The sequence below is a fragment of the Alternaria hordeiaustralica genome (assembly GCF_023758085.1).
Source record: "Alternaria hordeiaustralica strain BMP 2776 chromosome Unknown scaffold_28, whole genome shotgun sequence".
NCBI classification, from domain to species: Eukaryota; Fungi; Ascomycota; class Dothideomycetes; order Pleosporales; family Pleosporaceae; genus Alternaria; species Alternaria hordeiaustralica.
This window is the reverse complement of record NW_026056800.1, coordinates 123,682-144,407: the sequence shown is the minus strand read 5'-3', so window position 1 is coordinate 144,407 and position 20,726 is coordinate 123,682. Positions and strand designations below refer to the sequence as shown.

Sequence of the window (20,726 nt, the reverse complement as noted above, 5' to 3'; positions counted from 1 at the left end):
TCCGAGATGATGCCGCCTTGTAGATAATAAACCCGTGATTGGATAAGACCTTGCGTGCGCGATCTTTCATATCCAAGGAATGTACTGAACGTGGTAGAAGAAAGCGAAGTACTGCCAAGGAGGGATGATGTTCCAGCAACGGTGGCAGGATCTGAATGGAGGTTGAGTGGCCTTTTCCTGGGCGATGTGTAGAATACAGCTACTGCAATGTAGCCTGCCAAGAGCATGAACAATACTGCGAGTGTTATTGCAACCTCAGTGACGACCAGAATCCGTCTCCTAACGCGTGTAGCAAGCCCTTTTGTATCTTCCAATTGTGGGTTGTCGGCTTCTATGAGAGAAGAGAGCAAAAGCTCTTTTGTGAAGTGCATCCGAAGTTTGCTAGCTTCTTCCTCTAACGTGACGTTCTCCAAAATATTGGACACGTTGTGAGCGAAAGTTGAAGCAAGAAGCAACGATATACCCTCAAAAGAACCATGAACATTACGAGGTACGGCCATGTACTGGAGGTAGAGGTACGATGTCAGTATATGTCTCGCATGCACTTCGTACAGTCAGAACTTACCTTGTCCCAACTGTCACTGCGAAAAGTGAGATCATCCAATAAGTCGAAATCGATGGCTTGTTTCGACACAGGCTGCCTGCGTCGCTCAAACTCTGATACATCGAAGGACATGGAATTTTCAGCGCCGTCGATGGATGCAGAGACTGGGAGGCTAGCTGTATGATATTCCGGAGTGCATACTTGTGCCCGTATCGTGAGGTTGTCCCATGAGTCTTTCTCCCATACACCCACGGGCACATCGACAGGTGACGGCCGGACAATCCATTGAGGCGATACAAGTAGCAGATCACGCCCAATGCATTGATCGGAGAAACCATAAATGAACGTGCGAGACCATTGCTCGAGGACCTTCTCTCCAATGGAGCGAATTGCTGGAGGCTGACCGTAATCTCGAATAAGTGTCTCCCACGACACGTAATTGGAAGACATGTTGGTCCAGAGCAAGCCACCATCATCTGTAAAGGTATCGCTAATGAAGCCATCGGAGTTCAACTCGGCTCCCAAAGCATCCCATTGAGCGATTGGACCTTGGATTTGGACCTCACAACCATCCTCTGATCGAACTTTGAACCCCTTTGAGGAGACAGTACATGTGTCGTTTGGACATGACGTTATCGGGATGTCTGTATACTTGTAGGTAATATCGATTATGTCCTTCTCGACCAGAGCCATCGATGTGCAACTGTAGTTTAGATGAAACACCTCAGTATCTGCTTGCCATATACCGTTCGGAAGCGTTGCATGGCGCTTGTCGCCATTTGATGCTCCAAAAGGTACAATGACTTGCGAATTCGACGACCAGATAGATGTAGATACGTTGAAGAGATATCCACTTATAGTTCGGAGATACGTATCCCTTCGAGGTGAAAGCTGAATGGGTGACAAGTCTTCGCCAATTGTCTGGCCAGCGGCATACCGTTGAAGCTGCACATCCTCCTGATACAAGATTTCTTTCGCAACGAATACGGACGACGAGAAGGTTGAAATGCTGAGCACACTGATACCAGCTGCGAGCGAAGACAAGGCCAGATTCCATCTCCGGTGGCCGCCGCTCCGCTTTCGAGAGAAACCTACAAAGATGCTTTTCCACCAGACCTTGGGCAGATAGAATAGGGTGAACTTGGCTTCGATAGATTCGGGGCCGGCCATGCGTGCGTATGCTTCAGTCCTCTTTACATCCTCTGCAACCTGGACAACAGCCTGCGTGAAGAAAATGGCGACGATAGTGGGCGTATATCTCCATCCAATGAGTAGCCCAGTAGACCCATCCTCATCTCCGAGTCCATGGTTTTTATAAGAGTGCCAGCTAAGGGCTGCTAATACGGTCGAGAGTATGAGTGATGCTAGGCTAAGAGTGATCAGGTATGGGCGCCGCAGCGTGTATGGTACCCAATCTGTGGATGTCCGCAGGTTTTGATCTTGAAACTTTGCTTTAAGCTCGTCAGAAAATGTGGGACATAGTAACTTGGGGTACTCGGTGTTGCACTCACGCTCATGGGTATCATCGAAGTTCCTTATTTGCGGCTCATCCAGCGAGTGGTCATCGATTGCTCCACTGAGTGCGGTAGATGCTCGGCTGGAGAGAAGCGTCTCGTTTTCCTGAGCAGCATGAGGAGACGAATCGGCGTGTTCGCGTTGCTCTTGAGCTCGGGATTCAGGCCTGCGAGTGCGGTCGACGCCGTCGCCCTGTTCGGCGTGTTCATGCTGCGTGATGCCGCCTAAGGTATCGCTCTCAGGAAGCGATATCCATGAATAACGTTCGCGCGGTTCTGACGATGGACTAGTGTTTGAATGCGACATGCTGTTTGCGCATTAAACTCCGGATTGCGGCTCCCACGCAGGTCATTAGGCAGTCTGACTGGCATTTGTAGATCGCGCAGAGTACCTAGGTATTTGGGGAAGACATGTCTAGAGGCTGAGTGCATTCAGGCAACCGTAGTAACTCCAGGAAGACTTGGCTCCATGTTACGCGCCGCAGATGCAGCGGTCACAATCAGCAGCATAGCCTCGTTACGCCCGGCGACCCACTCATGGCGGCCCAATCTCCGCTGGTTACCTGGCAGAGCCTCTTAGTCTTGGAAGCCGTTAGACATTTAAAATGCGGGCTGTGATTGCCCAGTAATAATGCGAGAGAGATCTGTTTGCATGCGACAAGAAGGAAGTCGCGAAGTGCGGAGGAGATGCCAAGGTTGCACAGGGGGTCAGCGTCAGCGCTAGAGCCCAAAGGGGAAAGCGTTTGGGGGCGGAATTGTCGATCGGCGATCTTTGTGATGTAACACAGATCTTCACCGGAGTGCCTACCTACACAGAAAAAGATAGCATCGCTGTATCACAGCCGACGACAATATTACTCAATACGTGCTTACCCTATCTACCAGCACGAACTCTAAGAGACCTCGGGAGCGTCTGGCTACCGCGGGTCGCACAAGCAAGCATCAAGTACGTGGCTGTTGTGCGATCACGCAACACATGACTTCGAAATCGTATTAGCTATCTCCAAGACTAAGGGTTCTGGAAACGCTTGATGTTACAACAATAGCTGTCGGTTCGCATCGCTTCCCCCTCACTCCAGCACGAACATGGTACCATCCCAGTCATAAACCCGAGCCAGCCTCCTCCCAAAGTTCCTCGCCAGCTTAAGCGGTATCTCGTTACTCGGATGAGGTTGGTGGAAGTGTATACCTCGCTGTAGGTGCTCCAAGCCACCTGTTGGGGTAAACTCCCAGGCTGAGCCGTGCATCTGCTCAGCCGCAAAGCCAAGCTTAGTAAGTGCGCTCAAGAATTCTCCCCATGTAACCTTACCGGGCACGCTGCCGTTTTCATCAGGAATGTGGAAGAGCGCCGAGAAGACGCGATGGGCATTTTGGTCAACCTTATAAGCAGTCTTTCCTTCCAACTCTGGCTCTGGGCCTTGCGCAACTGGCACTGCAGCTGGGCCGGGCTCGCCACGGGTCTTCTCTTTGGTCTTCTCCGTCACTGCAAGCTTGTCGAAGTTGGCGGTGACGTCTTTGGATGAGTCGTGGAAGATTTTTGAAGCTGGCTGGGGCTGAAAGATATCTTCTGGTCGATCAGACTGGTTCGGTCTTGGAAACTTCTCATCCCATGTCTTGGTCCGTCTGATTGCACCTCCTTCGTCGAAGATGCGACGGAGTGCTCTCCTCTGAGGCCGATGACAAAGCTTAGTGATATTCCCGTCCACCATGGCCCAGAAGTCGTCTAGATGTCTCTCAGCTTTACATAGTGCTTGTCGCACTGGCTTTCTAGCGGCGCTCTTTTCGGAAGGGTAAAAGAATTTCTTGTCTTTGGGATCTCCTAGGTCTGTATCCGTAATGAGCCCCTCCTTAGTTTGGAAGACCTTTCCCCAGCCTTGAAACGACCCCATAAGACTGGCTTTATACTGTGCTGGGTCTGATTCCAGGTAGTATACCGACTCAGTGTACCAAGGCTGGATCATCAATCGAAAGGCGCATTCAGCGAGGACTGAAAGCTTCGTCAATATCTGCTCGATTTGGTGACTGAAGAGATTTCTTGCCGCCGGGTTTCGTGAGAGAAAGGTCTCGAGAACGTCCAGGCCATGGTAGAGCTCCTGCCAATCCGCGATCTTTTCACCCTCGTAAGCGCCAGTGATGCTGAACAACATCATATAAGTTTCCCTCAGTAAAGGCTCTTTAAGCATGCTTGGGTTAGTTTTGATATTCCTGTCGTCTCTAACAAAGTGCGTGCGGAACCCGGGGCTTGTACAAACCCCTCTGAGTTCCACCAAGTACAATATCTTCATCTCTTCGAGCAGGAAATGTGTGTAGTCGATGATTTTCACTTCCGACTCTTCAAGTTCGCTGTAAACGATCCCGTTCGGATATATCTCAAGTAGCTTTTCGAGCTCGTGCATCTGATCCGCTAGTTCCTGCCAATACATGAGATGGAAATGCGACCGAAGAACTATACCGTTCAGAGTAAGCCTCACAAAGTTCTGTCCTTGCAGTGCTGGGTGTGTTCTGCCATGCTCGTCTGGCACCATGAACACATCATGGTTTACAGCATCTTCATAGGCATCCTCAAAGTAACCAGGATCTTCCCGAAGATGAAAAGCATGATCTTGGATAGCTTTGGCAGCAGATTTGACAAGCCGGCAAACTCTGCCGATATCCAAGCCAGTGGGTCCTTGGTAATACAACGTAGCTGCAATTTCGGCAAAGGAACTCACAAGCTCTCCACGTCCGACTAAATTGGGTGGTTCCGGTTTGATAGGATAAATGTCGTCCGTCAGCTCTGCTGGGCTAATGGGGCTCAGTATAGCCTCGCAAATCTTGACCAGGGTAGTGTAGACGAGGGATTGTATCAACAAGACCTGTAGACCCTCACCAAGGCCAAGGGCGAGTTTTCTAATCTCTAGAACCTCTACACTCTCAAGGTTCGGCCACTCACGAATCTTCCCGTAAGTCAATTCGCCGTCAAAGCGCATTTTGTTTGTCGGCAAGAGCTGATCATTGACTCGAGCGGTCGGTATAAACATACGCTCAAACGCACCGAAAGCGTATGGGTGGCTTCGGCCTCGTGCATTAAGATATATGAGAAGCGCTTTCGGATCTTTCGCGAGATCTTGAAGGTTGATATATGGTAGTATTCGCTTTGGATCGATGCTGTCTGACGCTTCTGTACTCGTATCAATGCTGGCGTCCTGCGACCCCCTACACATCGACAACCTCTAAGATCGCATTTTGCGAGAGGAAGAAATAAGGCTAGGAAGGGTTGACTTACTGATGCTTTTCGCGGGAGTGGGGACAAATTTCCCTGTAGTATCTTCGAAACTAGAGGAAAGGTGCTTGCCCGCTATGTCAGGCCAAACGCTTAAAAGGAGTTCCCTTCGCTTCGCTTCGGTCGTGTATGACTGTCTATATCTCTTGCGTATAACTTCCTCGTGACGAAGAATTATATCGTGAAGCCTCTGATAGCTTGTCGAAGCCCTCGTAGCATACTCAGTGGCCAAATCCTCGAGTTCGTTCATAGGGTAGAGATCTCCGTGTTTGTGACTGGAGAGGAGCCACTTGAAGATGGATTGCATTTCTTCGTCGGTAACTATAGACATCATTTCAGAAACGCGATCGTGTCGATATACTTCCCGCAGTTGAGAAGGACTAGGTGGGTGGAATACGAGGAGGGCTGGGTATTAATAGACGAGGCGAGCAGAAATCGCAGCCTAGAACCATCGTCGTAGAGTCCGTGACCTACTACAGTTAAAGGCCGCACTGACTAGTCTATACGACATGAGAGTGACGAACTGAGAACGCACTCCAAAGGCTTCTATTCTTCTGCCGGCGAAGGGGGTGCTTTGGGAATAGTGAAGCATCTGATTATACTTATAAATATTCACTCTGCGCTTGCTAGAGGTTGTGTGTGATCAAGAAGAAAACATCATAGTGGTTTGTGGAGTTGCTAGATTGTGGGGATGGTTAGGACAATCAAAAACAGGTACTTCGAAGACGTTAATCGAGATACAAACTTCACCTAAGATGGCTGTAAGAGCTGTATTCTCTCTTTCTTAAAGAAGGCAATCATCCATTATGCCGAGGATAGCTCAACATTTGATGAGCGGCTGTGATACATGTAACTCTGGGAGGATGCCGGGATGCTGCGTCACTTCCAAAACGCCCTCTGGACTCAAATCCAGCGGGCCCCATCTCAGTCCTCCATAAGACGTGAGCTCATAGATATCCTCTCCAGGCTTGGTCTTGGTTTTGAGATACGCAAAAGTCTTTGCATTCTCCTCCGTTGCATCCGGATCCTTGGCTACTGCCCAATATGTCGGCGGTTTTGGAGGTACCTTCCTCTTCGTGAATCTCTGTTTCCGCTCCTCGTAGCTCACACCGGGGATATCAATGTCGCTCCAACCCCGGAGATCATCAACCGTCTCGCCTTCGATCAGGGACAACTTCCAACACGGCTTTCCATTGGAATCGTGGGTTTTTTCGACACGATCTCCGTAGAAAGCCTCTAAGTTACACTCCGTCTCTTCATCGTGGCGATCACGACTGAATTCATCTGTGGATGGGTATACGAAGACAGTGGCTGTAATTGGTTCCACGTTCAAAGAGATGTCGACCTCCCTGTTGTTCCCGTCAGGAGACGGACTTGCAATGACCGCTGGTATCAACGCAAGGAACAAGAGACGAAAGCGCATGATGTGAGATTGACGGAACAAAGTTCTTGGGACAAAATGTATGGAGAAGTTTGGTATTGAAAAGATCGTGGGATCTTTGAGATGTGAGATGGCTCAATGGTAGATAGCAACAGTTTAATGTGTGCCCGCTCTTATAGACATATTGCGACGCTCGAGATTACGATCCTGCTATACTTGGAGTTTTACTTCGCCGTCTTGATGTCCAAAGAAAGACCATGTCCAAGCGTAGAAGTCGGCGCCTAGGAGCTATGACCGCATACCTGTCTTGAGCACTATCCATGATGAGGTCGCTTTAGAGCTAATTCGAATGAAGCACAGTGAATCTGCGACCGGGATCGATGACAACCGATGCAAACTTGTGGCGGCGGCACCTACTGTCAGTGGAGAAGTGGGGGGGAAAGTGATGAGGTTCCGTGCCGTAATGTGAGCTCATTTTACCCGTGAAACGCTAGGCGATTATGTCAGACAGCAAGACCGACGTGATTGGCCCACTGTGGCCCCACTCTGACACGCCCCAAAATAGAGTAGGCTCACTCATTTGCACTTGCATCTGTATCCTTCTCTCCGCCTTGCGTAGAGATATTCCAAGCGTGCGGCGCGGCAGCCTCGTGTGCGTTACACTCGATTGCAGTGTCGTTCTGAAACGAATTACTGCTGTCAGCAATGTGCCGCTGGCGCTGGCCGTTATTACGTAGTTCACGCCGCAACACCAGCCTGAGTGCCGCGTCGCCAAAGCGAGATCATGTTTCCTGTCCTCATAGGCCTATCGTAACGCGCATGGCTACTGAAGACTGAGTGGATATGGAAGTATAGCGTTGAGCTGTTTCGGTAATGTTCTTACATGCCTTCTACCACGACGATTAAGTTTGTACTCACAGGATACTACGCTAACAGTCCACCAATCACAAGAACATGCATCTTCAGCAAGACACGCGAACGAAGGGTTCGTCCACCCAATGCACATGACCTTTACGCTAATGTTAGCGCGAAAGATAGTGGTTCTTCAGCATCCTCCCCCAGATAGTCGCACTCAAGCAAGCTGAAACATATCCCCTTTCCATCCGTACGTCCTCGCTAGGCGACAACCAAAGCGTCGATCCCAGGTGGGAGGTGGCTTGCGCGTAGGATGCGGTTCGTGGAACTGAATGGGCCGTTCGACATGTAGATTTTTCGGGGTGAACTGCCATGCAGAACCCTGAAGCTTCTGCGCGGAGAATCCAGCTGGAATAATGGCGTGCAGGAAGTCAGCCCAAGGAATCTCGCCGACTTGGTCACGCGACTCTGGCGAATGGGACAGGTTTCGGAAAACTCTGCATGCGCGCTTGTCGAGAAGGAGGAATGGTTGGCTCTCAGGTTCGTCATCAGTAGCGTGTTCGATGCGCTCGATTTTGCCGGAAGAACCTGCAAGGCCGTTTGTCTTAGTCTTCGACGAACGTCCTATGCTGAGCTTGTCGAAGGTACCTGCGACCTACTTGGTCGGCTTGTGAAGGCTATGGGGGTTGGACAAAAACACATTCGACTGCTTCAGGAGACGAGCTCTTACTCGATGCGTTGCTACGCTCCACATATGGTGGTGTTCGTTGTAGAGTGCGCTCTAGAGAATGATATCAGAAACAACATCGTGGGGCGTCTTGCCTTCTTTCTGGCGGAGGCGATGGTCAGCTGGGGCAGAAGGCAATCCCGTTAGAGGCCGTTGTCACGAGACTTTTACGCCTGCACAGTCAGTGCGCTGTTTCCGAAAGAAATGAGTGGCCAATCAACAGAGGGGTTTACGTATATATCTCGCTTTCCCAACCTCGAGTCTGAAGCGTTTAGGACGTAATCAACCCCGCATCGATATCACGGCCAGCAAATTATTTCCAAAACGATTCTGTGTAAGACATCAAGTCTTGCTACAATGGGTAGATACTCCAGAATCAAGTCGCAGACCAATGTCGCTATCACTTGGCTCATCGAGACTGCCTTCGAGCACGGTGAGTATCAATGTTGCCTTCCACCACTACCTACGTATCATACCCTCTAACACGACTTTATTGTAGGCAGCAATGTGCAAGTCAGTGGCGATACCAACTCCAGAGCTTCAGCCGCGGCAACGCCTACGAGCACTTCGATCAAGACAGGCCGGTTGAAGGGAAAAGCGCGCAAAGAAGCAAAAAAGAAGGAGCAATTGCAAAGTCAAGCACCCGCACCTAAGATCAAGGCCTCGAACACAATCTACAAAGTGTCAACCGAGGAGATACTTCGCCAAGCTCGCTATCTGAAGAATCTTGACCAGGAACTCGTCATGTCTAAGCCTGCATGGAACGCCTTCAAGGAAGCTGTGCGAGGCCGTACAGAGTACGCCACCAAATTCGCTAACAAACAACCGGACCATGAAGGTAACGCCGGTCACGTATACTTTCTCGATACACTTCGACAGGTAGTCGACATGATCGGAAATGTTGTTCGAGTCCAAGAAACCTCTTTGGATAATTCGGCAAAACGACAAGACACGGATCTGACCTCTCATAATCTGTTTGACGTCCTCCGGGACGTAGAGCTGACCGATGGTGTACAAGGAACAGCCAACCTAACTACACCTCCCGATGAAGGTCTAGCTTACGGAGCGGCTGCAGCTGTACCGTCAGCTCGTTATGAGCCGGCCATCGACTCCGACGAGGAATCACGGTTGCGTTGGCTCTGTTTCAAGGATGACGCTGATTCAATTACATCATGGGTAATCAACCTATGGAAGCAGTACTTTGACCAGTCTGAGGAAGGTGTAAGCTTAGAGACTACATCTCTCCTATCAGATCTAGCGCTCGATCTGTTGTATAAGATCGAAGACGACATGGAGCATAACAACGACAAAGTAAACGAAGCCATGTTCAAGGAGCTAGCCTCACTCTACAATTGGAGTTCGACCGCCCTTGCCCTCTTCGATTTCCGCGTCGCTGCATATGAAGGTAGAGGATACCCGGCTGTAGTAAAGCTGGTACACAAGAGACAACCCCAACTAGGTCTCGATCCGTACAAGGATTTTATCCTATTTGACGCTAAATTTGTACGCTATCTTACAGAGCTACAGCTGGAGATGGTTAGTCATGACAGACTAATTGAGGGCCCAAACTGACTGTTCTCAGACACTACGTTTTGATGGTTGGGAGCAAAATGGACCACCGCCCAACACCAAACGTTGCCTCAGTAATGCAAGTCTCGACCTCGTATCCCGCACACTCGCTGGTCCAAGTCGTAGAAACCAGGAAGCTATTGCCGCAAGCTTTCTAGAAGGGATATGGGGTCTACACAGTCCGAACTTGCATGAGCCTTTCCACCGCGTCGCCCGGCTTGCGAACGTCATATCGGATCAGTCCGACCACTGTCGTTCCGATGGTATATCGTTTCCGGAACGTTCCCAAGACAAGATACATGAGTTTAACACCTTGCTCTCGTGGACCATTGAGTGGCCTGGCCATATCCAGCGATATATGATTTTTCGAGCGATCGACTCCAATCACCCTGCCGCAGCCCTCTCTGGATTCCATCGCAACATCTGGAAGTATCTCGATCTCAGTGTTGCCAGGAAAGAACAACTTATCAGGTCATGCGTATCAATTCCCGACCTCGCAGGGACGGCCGAGGCGCGTCTACAATTTGGCGAGGAACATATTATACCATCGGAAGACCAAGACTTCCTGCGCAAAAACAATCCCCTTACACCGGCAAAGCTAGCTCTCAACCTGCAGTTCCTACGGGCTGAGATTGGTTTCGATTTCGCGAACGATGATCGCAGCTTGTTCCTCATGTGCCATTTGTATAACGCACTTCGGCAACTAGGCTATCTTGAAGTTCCGTGGAAAACGCTCGACTCACTGATCGACATGCACATGAAGACCATATTCCTTGGTGCACTTCCTACGGAAAGCGCAAAGCAGATGAGCAACCGCGTTCTCATCGCGCTCGGATGCGCGCCAGAACTTGTTCGAGCTCGCAACACTGGGAAAGGTCGGGAGGCAACTATCAAGAACCTCGCGGTATTGCGAGAGAAGAGATCTGGCGCCCTGTGCTTCCCACCCAGCATGGCTATCGTTGCAGATCATCTGCATGATCGTGAGCCTCTACGCCGCACATTGACGCGTCTCGATGCTGAGATGGTCGCGAAACACTCTAGAGAGAGTAAAAACTCCCGCATCAAATCGTTCCTCGACGAAGAGAACCCTACCACCGTTCTCGAGCGTCTCCGCAACCATGTCTCAGACTTCCCACGGTACCTAGCGCTCGACTGTGTTGAGCTGACACGCATTTGTGGCGGTCTTCTTAAGAGATTTAGGTCAGATGAGATGAAGGTACTCATGAAGCACGCAGAATTGGACGCAGCACACCAGCAATATGTCGCGTTGCTAATCATTCAAGAGCTCGACATGGAAGAGTATATGACACGACCAGGTATGCCTGTACGGAAATTCGCGCACGCGATAGAAGCCGCGGCTATACTGAAGGAGTACATTGAAGGTGGCGAGGATGCTCGAGCAGCGGTTCAAGACTACGTGCAGCGCAGGTAGTTCTGCTCCGCGATGATGACTCTCATACCGTAAATGTGTGCGCGTAATCTCAGAGACATACCCGCCTAGTACCTAGGTACCCAGTTCCAGAACCAAATCATTGGCCTTCTCTCTTTCCACGGCTCATTATCCTCTAGCAGTTTTCGTCAAGCTTGTCATAGATTACCTCACGCGCACGAAGCACGCCTGTCACCATACATATACAGTATTTCCCAATGAAGCCTTGTTTCATCTCAGTAACCAGTTGTAGAGTTCCCTTAGGCATGCTACATTAAAAGGTTACCACGTCGCCAGCTCGATCTATCCTCCAGGGCTCAGTCCGAGCTAGAGAGTGAGCTATACCCAATGCGGTAAAGTCACTCGGGGGTCCGCACACTCCTTGAGCGCGCCGCAGCGTCCTCAATCTTTCTTCTCCACAACTTCGATGGCGCTCAGGCTTGAAAACAAGAAGTTCGGTTTCCTTCTAACTATGCACTGTCACTTCTCTATCAATCTGGACGAGAATGTGTAAACGTCTTTCAATGCCCGCGGAATCAGCATACGTCCGAATGATGTCACATCGGACGCATTAACCGACGCGGAGGATAGCGCATCAGCACATCATCATGCCATTCGCCCTGTGCTTGCTGAAAGATGTGGGATTGTGCATTTGCTGCTATTATCGTTGCAGCGGGGGACTAAGCACTGCATACCCAAAACAACTCGCACGACCTTGAGCTCACGGCCCACTGGAATATCGACAACGACCAGCATTTAGGTTTCTATTACACGTTCTGAACACCGAAACTTTTAGTATTGTCGCATCACCTATCGAGTTAGATATTCTTTCTCCACGCTGGATACCAGCACTCATCATGTCGTCGACACGCGCCAATGAGCACAACAGCGGGAAACGAAACAGTAACGCATCACAGCTGCCAGTATGGCGCCGAAGACTACGTCGCATAAAGTTACCGATACTCCCAGTTCACAATCAGGAGGGCAATAGAGATCTCGAAGTCACCACAAGCAAAGGCCACCTCTATTTTCTCGACCAGTTTCGCGACAAGGTACCTCTACGCATTCGCAACCGATTTATTGCAATGATCTCTGAGTTCGTGGGAACATTTTTCTTCATGCTCATCGGACTAGGCGGCAACTCGGCCGTCATCAACAACACAGCGGCTGCTGCACAGTTCAATGGAGGCGATGCTTCAGCAGATCCTGCTAAGATCCTGCTCATCGCTACGGTCTGGGGCGTGGCTGTCACGGTCAATGCCTGGACCTTTTTCAGGATTAGCGGTGGACTTTTTAACCCTGCTGTAACTATGGCGTTGGTCCTCATCCGCGCCGTACCACCACTTGATGGTCTTCTCGACGTCTTCAGCCAGCTTGCAGCATCTATCTTGGCAAGCGCCATTGCTTATGGACTCCTACCTGAAGGTGCTCTGGCAGCCACTGAGCTGGGAGAGAACACAACAGTCACGCAGGGGCTGTTCATCGAAATGTTCATTACCGCCCAGGTCGTTGTGTCCATATTCATGTTGGCGACGGAAAAGCACAAGGCTACATTCATCGCGCCTGTCGGTATCGGATTAGCTGTATTTGCATGCGTTCTCATGTAAGTCTTCCCTGTTTGCTCCGCAGCTATTTGTAGTCAGCACTGCACTACTAGGGCAAGTTACTCATGAACTATAGGGCTTCAACCTACACCGGCGCAGCAATCAATCCAGCTCGCTCTTTCGCGGTCTGTGTGGTACAAGGAAGCTTTCCTCACTACCATTGGATCTATTGGGTCGGTCCGGGGCTGGGTGCGTTGTTAGCGACTGCTTTCTACCAGTTGATACGCAAGCTGGAGTACTGGACGGTGAACCCCAACGTCGACGACTACGAGACGAAGGTCGGCGAGACCATTCGAGACGTCGCGAGTAGAGTGGCAGACATATCAAATGTTCCAGGCACAAGGTCAAATGATCCGGCGAGGATGCCGGAGGGACTGTGATTGCTTGACAGGTACACTGAGACCAAACAATGACGATTTGGGTCTCTTCTACAGTATATTCGGTGCTTCTACAGATACGCAAATAACATGTATGCAAGGATGTAGCTAGACACATTGGAAGCGTCCACAGGTAGCAAGAGAGTATTGCGGCACCACTACAGCCATGACCGTCTGGATCAGTCGCAACAGAACGGTAGCTTTAGTCGTCAGTCCGGTCTTAACTCCAAGAAAGAAACAATGCGGACGCGATAAGGTCGGACCTGCTTGGTGCACGGGCCATTCGGTACCGTAGCGTGCCCGAAATCTGGCAAACCCCAGATGCCATCACCATCCACCAACATGCCCAGGTATGGAGCAATCCCAATCTCTTTGACGAACGCCAGGCTCTACACTCTTCACTGACCTTCCTATTCAACATTACTGCGCCGCTTGCAAAGGATGCGGGCAACACGAGGCGTCCACCGCAGACCTTGTTTATCCGAGATGCCGGTTGCTGGTGCCTCTTGGCGGGGACGCAGCGCGCCTTGGGAGGCTTAACACCTGCTCAATGCGGCAACTACGATGCGCATATCAATTAGACTGATAGATGCCGTGGAAGGTAGATAAATAGGTCCGTTGGCTGGCCTGAGCACGACAGGTGCTTCGTTGCATTCGTCTTGAGTTTCTACCCGACGTATCGTTCTTGCTTCTTGCAAGTGCGTCGCCATGCGCTCTTTCGCGATCCTCGCTGCGGCGCTGCCGTTGATTCACGCCATCGACCCTCCGCGCATGCCACACCAACCTCTCGGCAATGGCACAAAGCGTCTGAGTTACAATGAGACCACCAACGCTCCTGGTTCTTTGACGCCCTCAACCCGATCTTTCACCTGGGTTGGCACCGGAGAGGATGGCGATTACATCTACACAGCCGCGTCTGGAGACTTTGTCTTCGAGAACGTCGCCACTGGCGAATCCTCAACTTTCATCTCGGCTGATCAGGTCCCGGCTGACTACTGGGACTACTTCATCTCGCCCGATGCGACCAAAGTCATGTGGGCCGTCAACTACACCAAGCAGTACCGCCACTCTTACTTCGCCGACTACCTGATCATGGATGTTGCGACTGGAGAGTCCGTATCTCTTGACCCCGAGTCCGTCGGCGATATTCAGTACGCTGAATGGAGCCCGGTTTCGTCATCTCAGGTTGCATTCGTCAAGGGCAACAACCTGTACATGTCCACCAACGGCACCATCTCCCAGATTACTGAGGATGGAGGCCCCGACTACTTCAACGCTATTCCTGATTGGGTCTACGAGGAAGAGATCTTTGGCGATCGCTACACTCTGTGGTTCTCTCCCGATGGAACTAGGATTGCTTTCCTCAGCTTCAACGAGACTGGCGTCGGCACATTCAGAATCCCATACTATATTGAAGACGATGCGGAATACGTTCCCGTCTACCCCAACGAATTGGAGCTCCGCTACCCCAAGGTTGGCACCAAGAACCCCACGGTGGTCATGAACTTGCTTGATGTAGAGTCTGGCGAATACACCAATGTCCCCATTGATGCTTTCCCAGAAGACGACCTCGTCATTGGCGAAGTTGTCTGGCTTACCGAGGAGCACAGTAAGGTCATGTACCGCGCTTACAATCGTGTTCAAGACATGGAGAAGCTGGTGCTTGTTGATGTTGAAGCTGGATCTTCCAAGGTCACTCGCGAGCGTGACGGTACCGATGGATGGCTAGAGAACTTAATGCAGGTTCGATATATCGGAGCTGTCGAGACTGCGAACGCCAGTTACGGAAACGCTACCGAGTACTACATGGATCTTTCTGATATGAGCGGCTGGGCGCATATCTACCTCTTCCCCGTCAGCGGCGGAGAGCCCATTGCGCTGACATCTGGCGAATGGGAGGTTCTCAGTGTTCTCAAGGTTGACTACTCTCGCGGACTCATCTACTACACCTCCACCGAGCACCACAGTGCTGAGTCCCACATGTACTCTGTCAGCTTTTCCGGCGAGAAGACTGCCCTGGTCGACGATACCGTGACCGCTTTCTGGACCGCATCTTTCTCTTCCGGTGGCTCATACTATGTCTCTCGTTATGCCGGTCCCGACGTGCCATACCAGGAGCTCTACTCCATCAATTCCACCGAGCCAATTCGCACGATCGTCAACAACACTGCGCTTTACGAGAAGCTTCAGGGCTACGCTCTTCCCAACATTACGTACCTTGATATGGAGCATCCTTCCGGATACACCCTTGATGCCATGCTCCGTCTTCCTCCCAACTTTGACCCCAGCAAGAAGTACCCTCTCATCCTCCTTCCGTACGGTGGTCCCAACGCCAAGGAGGTACAAAAGTCCTTCAACGCGCTCAACTGGAAGGCTTACATTGCATCTGATCCCGAGCTCGAGTACGTAACTCTCACCGTCGACAACCGTGGTACCGGTCGTAAGGGTCGTGCTTTCCGATCTCTCGTCACCTCTAACCTCGGTGAACTTGAGGCTGAAGACCAGATCTGGGCTGCCAAGGAGATGGCAAAGAACGAGTGGATCGACAGCGAGCACATTGGTATCTGGGGTTGGTCGTACGGCGGCTACCTCTCCTCCAAGGTCGTTGAGGTCGGTGACCCAATCATCAGCTACGCCATGATCACCGCCCCTGTCAGTGACTGGCGTTTCTACGACTCTCTCTACACCGAGCGTTACATGAAGACACCCGATATTAACCCCGAAGGCTACAACCGCAGTCGTGTCCACGACGCTACTGGCTTCAAGAACATTGCTGGTGGTGTTGTCATCCAGCACGGTACCGGTGATGATAACGTGCACTTCCAGAACTCGGCTGCGCTAGTCGACCTTCTCATGGTCAACCAGGTCACTCCTGAGAAGATGCAGAACACCTTCTTCACCGACAGCGACCACAGCATCAACTTCCACAACAACGGCAAGTTCCTGTACAAGCAGCTGAGCAAGAAGCTATACGAGGAGAAGGCTCGCAAAGGTGACAGCTTTGGCGGACATCAGTGGAGCAAGAGGGCTTTGGGACGGAAGTGGAGGGCTTGAACGCGCTTCATGTTCAGTCAAAAGTCATGTAATCTTTAGTTCCAACAATGCCATAACGTAATGACTATTCAGAGGTCTACCAACTCTCACTTCACATCTCATCTTGTCAAGCACCTTCTTCACTATTTACCTTGTTTCGAACGGTTATGTCTTCTTCGAAGTCGTCATCATATCGTTTCGAAGAAAAAACGCGTCCAGATCGACAGTGCCGCATCGAGAGCGCCATGCGTTAGGGCATCAGGGTCTGCAAGGCGAATTGCCGCTTCTACAGCTGACGTGTGTGTGTGTCTAGGTGAATAACCGAATCAGCAAGGGTGACAATCAACGCTGATTCCTAAGACAAACGCGATTTCTAGTCGTATAGTGAAGAATCTAGCACTCGCTAGTCGCATTGCGCCCGTCCTAGATTCCAATCACTAACAAACAAACCAGCGATATAACACAACTTGGAACGATCCAACACCGCCACCACATCTGCTGAACGATCGAACAGACCTCTCCCGAACGACCAAAATGGCAGACCAGACTAGCCTTTCGATGACGCAGCGAGAAGACACGCCGAAACCCAACTCTCAGAAGTTCCAACACATGAAGACAGTATCCAGTCTTGCGGATGGACACCGCTACGCACTACAGTACTTCCCCGAAGAGCTGCAAGCGCTGCTAAACATAGCCTCGCTCAAGCTCGACGAGCGTGTCCCTGGTCACTTCGGCGCGATCCTAGGATGGCAGAAAGATTCTGGAGAAAAGTCTGAGCACCCACGGGTGACGATGAAACCCTTAGAAGTTCTCTGGGATCTTGAACACCGTACTATAGTACTGTCCGATTCGTTTCCATTTAGTAGGAGTACTTGGAAGATTGTCGACATTAATGGCGAGGAAGCACTACCAGTATTGCGGCGCGACTACGATCTTGTACCGCCATTCTCCACTATCCTCACAGTGGTTGACCAGGAGCACTTGGTCTTACTTGAGGTGTTCTTCCGCTACAGTCTCCTGGTGCAGGGCTTCGACGACGCTATTGAGGGGTTCAAGAATGAGTTTTGGCTTTGTTTCGAGAAGCTTTGTCGCCATGTCGCAGAGCAAACGTCGGCAGCCAATGCGCAAGAAAAGGAGGACGAAGCGTATTCATCCGAGAAGGCTGCGCCGTCTACACCTGCTCAGACACAAGACACAAAGCTTGATAGCCTCACCAGCGAAGCCGATACTAGCGAGCATGTACACCAAGAAAGCAGTACAGCGCCGGAGACCAAGGGGGAACAGGCGGAGGCTACCGGCGACCATATTGAAGAACAGCTCGCAAAAGCGCATAAGGAAGCAGCCGGGTGGAAAAAGGCTTATGAAGGTGAGAAGAACTTCTCAGCAAAACTAAGGTTTGTGTTACGTAAGCACGTGGCAAGGAATGATGAGCTTAAAGCCAAGCTTAAAGAGCGAGAAGGGGAAGTGCAAGAGTGGAAGGAGAAGTGTGAAGCCTTGTGCAAAGAGAGGCGGGAGACTTAAGCTATCTTATCCGTTTACAGATGTAGCTGGTCGCATAAAATAGGAGTGAGAGAAGGTCGGTCAAGTAATATTATCTAACGACTAGTATTGAGCACACATACTCGCTGAAGAGTTCATATTGAGCCCACATCTCGTGTTCTCGATATTGATAGCCCTGCAAACATCACAGCTACTTGAAGCCACCTTGGCCCCTACTGACCCTCACCTTATCGGGTGACAGGTCTCAATAAGTTTCACTACTTCGACCATTGCCATCATCTGCAAACCGGCGAGGCCTCCAATTGCCTCCACCGCTACTGGGCCTGCTTCTATCACCCCTGCCGTATTGTCCTCCATCACCGCCATTATCGGAGCTCTGATAACTACCTGGACTATTCATTACAGGACTAGAACGCTCTGAGCTCCTACCCCTACCATATCCGCCTCTGCCTTCAAATCCACCTCTTCCGCGGGGACTAAAAGATCCACGGCGACTGCCGGGACTCATGTCGACAGGACTAGAAGGCTTGGAACCCCGACCCCTACCGAAGCTGTTTCTGCTCTCAGGTCTACTCCTGTTAGAGTTTGGAAAGTTCCCATTGAAGCCACCTGGACTGAAACCTGCTGAGCTGGGAGATCCTGGGCCTCCACGGCTTTGCGGCCGAGAAGAGATTCCCAGTGCTCTATTCTTGCAACCTGTCTCTCTCGAATGCTTGGGCCAGTCTAGATACCGCCTTCCATTGGGCAATTGGATCATGTCGACCGGGACGTCAATGTCACAGTACTTGCAAAGGGCTGTTGCAGTATCAGACGTAGGGGATGGGCCAACTGGCAGTGACGATGCGTTGCTATGCGGGGTGGTCGCGCCTGAAGCATTGTTGGCCACACTAGTATCGATAGTAGGTTGTGGTTTGGGGGCAGGGGAGCTGGGGCTCTCTTGCGCTGGGGAGTTGGTTGATGAGGGCGCACTTGGAAGGCTTGCCGTTCTAGCAGCAAATCTCTGGATCTCTGGATCGAAATCTTGTTCATCGTCATCTGCCCAGCTTTTTCTTGTGGCTGGTCTTCCACTGGCCTCGACGACTGGCGCGATGGGAAGTTTGACTACAGGACTCAAGGCTTCATCAACTTCTGCGCTTTCGCCATCGGTCGTCGGTTTCCCGTCTGGGGCTGTGGGAGGTTGAGCGGCCACCTCTACCCAGCTATCATCAGGTGCAGTTCCTGACTTGTTTGATTGCTGAGGTGAGGTCGGCAACTTCGTCATATCTGGCTGCGACTCGTCTCTCTGCTCTGGAGCGTCACTAGAATTGTTGTCCTGTAGTCCTTCACCATGCTCCTCAGCTTGATCTTCACTTTCCTTTGCCTGACTGTGCTCTTCCAACGTCGCTTCTAGATCCATCTTTTGCCTCTCCAACGACTCGACTTGGCTCGTGAGACGGTCCAGCTGCTGCTTGTTCTGCACTTCATCTGCTTTCATCGTTTCGATATGGGCCTCGTTCTTTCCGATGTCTTTGGTGAGTACATCGTTTCTGACTTTTAAGTCAGCGCTCTTGAGACTCTCTGCCTTCAGCTTTTCTTTGAGATCTACGATCGCGCTCTGATCCGCTTCCGGCTGTCCCGTGTTCTCATTCAGCCCAGCGAGGCTCTCGTTTGCTTCCCTTTGCTGGTCCCGTTCATGCTTAGCTGATGACAGATCATCTCGTAGTCGTTGGACTACAGCTAAATGGTTTTGGATCTCTTGTGCCATTCTTTGCTGATCACTTCGAGCTGATGATAGGCTTGTCTCTAATTCACTGACCTCCGAAGACAGACGGAGGTTCTCTTTTCTCATCTCATCTTGATCGCTCTGCGCCGTTGATAGCTTACTCTTCAATTCTTCGAGTTCAGACGACATCTGCTTCGTCTCCTCTCTCGCCGTAGTCCGATCTTTTTGAGCCAATGCCAGTCTTTCCTCTAGTCCCTCGATATCGTTCTCGTAGATTTTTATCACTTCCTCCTGCTGCTTCATCGCGGGGTCTCCATTGGCAGCCACGCGCTCCTTTTCTTGCTCAAGGATTCGTAAAGAACGTTCAGTTTGGGCGACCTGAGTTTGAAGCTCTTCATTCTGCTTGAGCAGTGTCTTGTACTCATCACTCTGCTCCTCTCCATCGGACTTGGTGGCGCGCTCAAGGTCTTCCTTCAAGCTCACATTGGCCTGCTCTAGCTCGTCCTTTCGTTTGGTAATCTCGCTCATCTTGCTCTCCAAATTCTTTATATGTGATTTGACCGCCATAAGCTCGTTCGCATCCGCCGAGCTTACATCCGTTGTTGGCTGCACAGTCGAGGGCCTCTTGACATCGTGAGTACCAGCGCCAACGGTTTGGAGATGATCACCATTTTGGCTGAGATCATTAATACGGTCGCTTATAGTATTGAATCGATCGGTAGCCCCATCTGCCTTCTCACGAAGCTCGCCGATACTGGCGTTGATGGCGTTCAACTGCTGTGGTAACTGTTCGAAAGTAGCGAACCCTTCCTGCAAGATCTTCATCTGCGCATCGTGCCACTGCTTCTGCAATCCAATGTCACGAACACGGCGAATCCAGTGAAGAAGTAAGGCCCCGGAACCGAATGCAACAAAGACCGCTGCAAGAAAGACAACATCGTCGGGTGTAGTAGGCATCGCGCTGAGCGCACGTCGTGCAAAAGTGTATCTCTCCATGATTGTCGGTTTTGCTTCAAGACTAGCAGAGGTGAAACAGTGTGTCTTCATAGTCCGATCATCTACAGGATGTTGAGCGAACATATCGAGTTCATGTGAAACAAAGGCACAGCGCAATAGACAAAGGCGAAAGATCCACAAAGATGCTGCCTGAACAAAGAGGCAAGGAATGCACCCATCCTGCGGTTCTGAAAGAAGATCGATCGCGATCGCGGGTTTCAAATTCGTCGACC

At 50.9% G+C, this 20,726-nt stretch overlaps 7 protein-coding genes across 7 annotated transcripts; 4 read left to right on the top strand and 3 right to left on the bottom strand.

The window, feature by feature from the left end:
• Positions 1-66: 66 nt before the first annotated feature.
• Positions 67-1,714, bottom strand: J4E84_009372 (uncharacterized protein; the record flags this gene model as incomplete). The annotated part of the gene is made up of 2 exons (XM_049391935.1): positions 67-177; positions 566-1,714. The coding sequence occupies 2 exons, from the start codon at positions 1,712-1,714 to the stop codon at positions 67-69; spliced, it is 1,260 nt and encodes a 419-aa protein (XP_049240336.1).
• Positions 1,715-3,128: 1,414 nt separating this feature from the next.
• On the bottom strand, positions 3,129-5,027 carry J4E84_009371 (uncharacterized protein; the record flags this gene model as incomplete). Its single annotated transcript, XM_049391934.1, has 1 exon — positions 3,129-5,027. The coding sequence occupies one exon, from the start codon at positions 5,025-5,027 to the stop codon at positions 3,129-3,131; it is 1,899 nt and encodes a 632-aa protein (XP_049240335.1).
• A 3,613-nt stretch (positions 5,028-8,640) lies between these two features.
• Positions 8,641-11,284, top strand: J4E84_009370 (uncharacterized protein; the record flags this gene model as incomplete). Its single annotated transcript, XM_049391933.1, has 3 exons — positions 8,641-8,716; positions 8,783-9,819; positions 10,283-11,284. 3 exons carry the CDS (start codon positions 8,641-8,643, stop codon positions 11,282-11,284), a joined length of 2,115 nt encoding a protein of 704 aa, XP_049240334.1.
• Positions 11,285-12,138: 854 nt separating this feature from the next.
• On the top strand, positions 12,139-13,265 carry J4E84_009369 (uncharacterized protein; the record flags this gene model as incomplete). The annotated part of the gene is made up of 2 exons (XM_049391932.1): positions 12,139-12,884; positions 12,962-13,265. The coding sequence occupies 2 exons, from the start codon at positions 12,139-12,141 to the stop codon at positions 13,263-13,265; spliced, it is 1,050 nt and encodes a 349-aa protein (XP_049240333.1).
• A 483-nt stretch (positions 13,266-13,748) lies between these two features.
• J4E84_009368 (uncharacterized protein) lies at positions 13,749-16,316 on the top strand (the record flags this gene model as incomplete). Its single annotated transcript, XM_049391931.1, has 2 exons — positions 13,749-13,754; positions 13,962-16,316. The coding sequence occupies 2 exons, from the start codon at positions 13,749-13,751 to the stop codon at positions 16,314-16,316; spliced, it is 2,361 nt and encodes a 786-aa protein (XP_049240332.1).
• Positions 16,317-16,829: 513 nt separating this feature from the next.
• Positions 16,830-17,816, top strand: J4E84_009367 (uncharacterized protein; the record flags this gene model as incomplete). The annotated part of the gene is made up of 1 exon (XM_049391930.1): positions 16,830-17,816. The coding sequence occupies one exon, from the start codon at positions 16,830-16,832 to the stop codon at positions 17,814-17,816; it is 987 nt and encodes a 328-aa protein (XP_049240331.1).
• Positions 17,817-17,985: 169 nt separating this feature from the next.
• J4E84_009366 (uncharacterized protein) lies at positions 17,986-20,493 on the bottom strand (the record flags this gene model as incomplete). Its single annotated transcript, XM_049391929.1, has 2 exons — positions 17,986-18,038; positions 18,492-20,493. The coding sequence occupies 2 exons, from the start codon at positions 20,491-20,493 to the stop codon at positions 17,986-17,988; spliced, it is 2,055 nt and encodes a 684-aa protein (XP_049240330.1).
• Between the last annotated feature and the right edge of the window lie 233 nt (positions 20,494-20,726).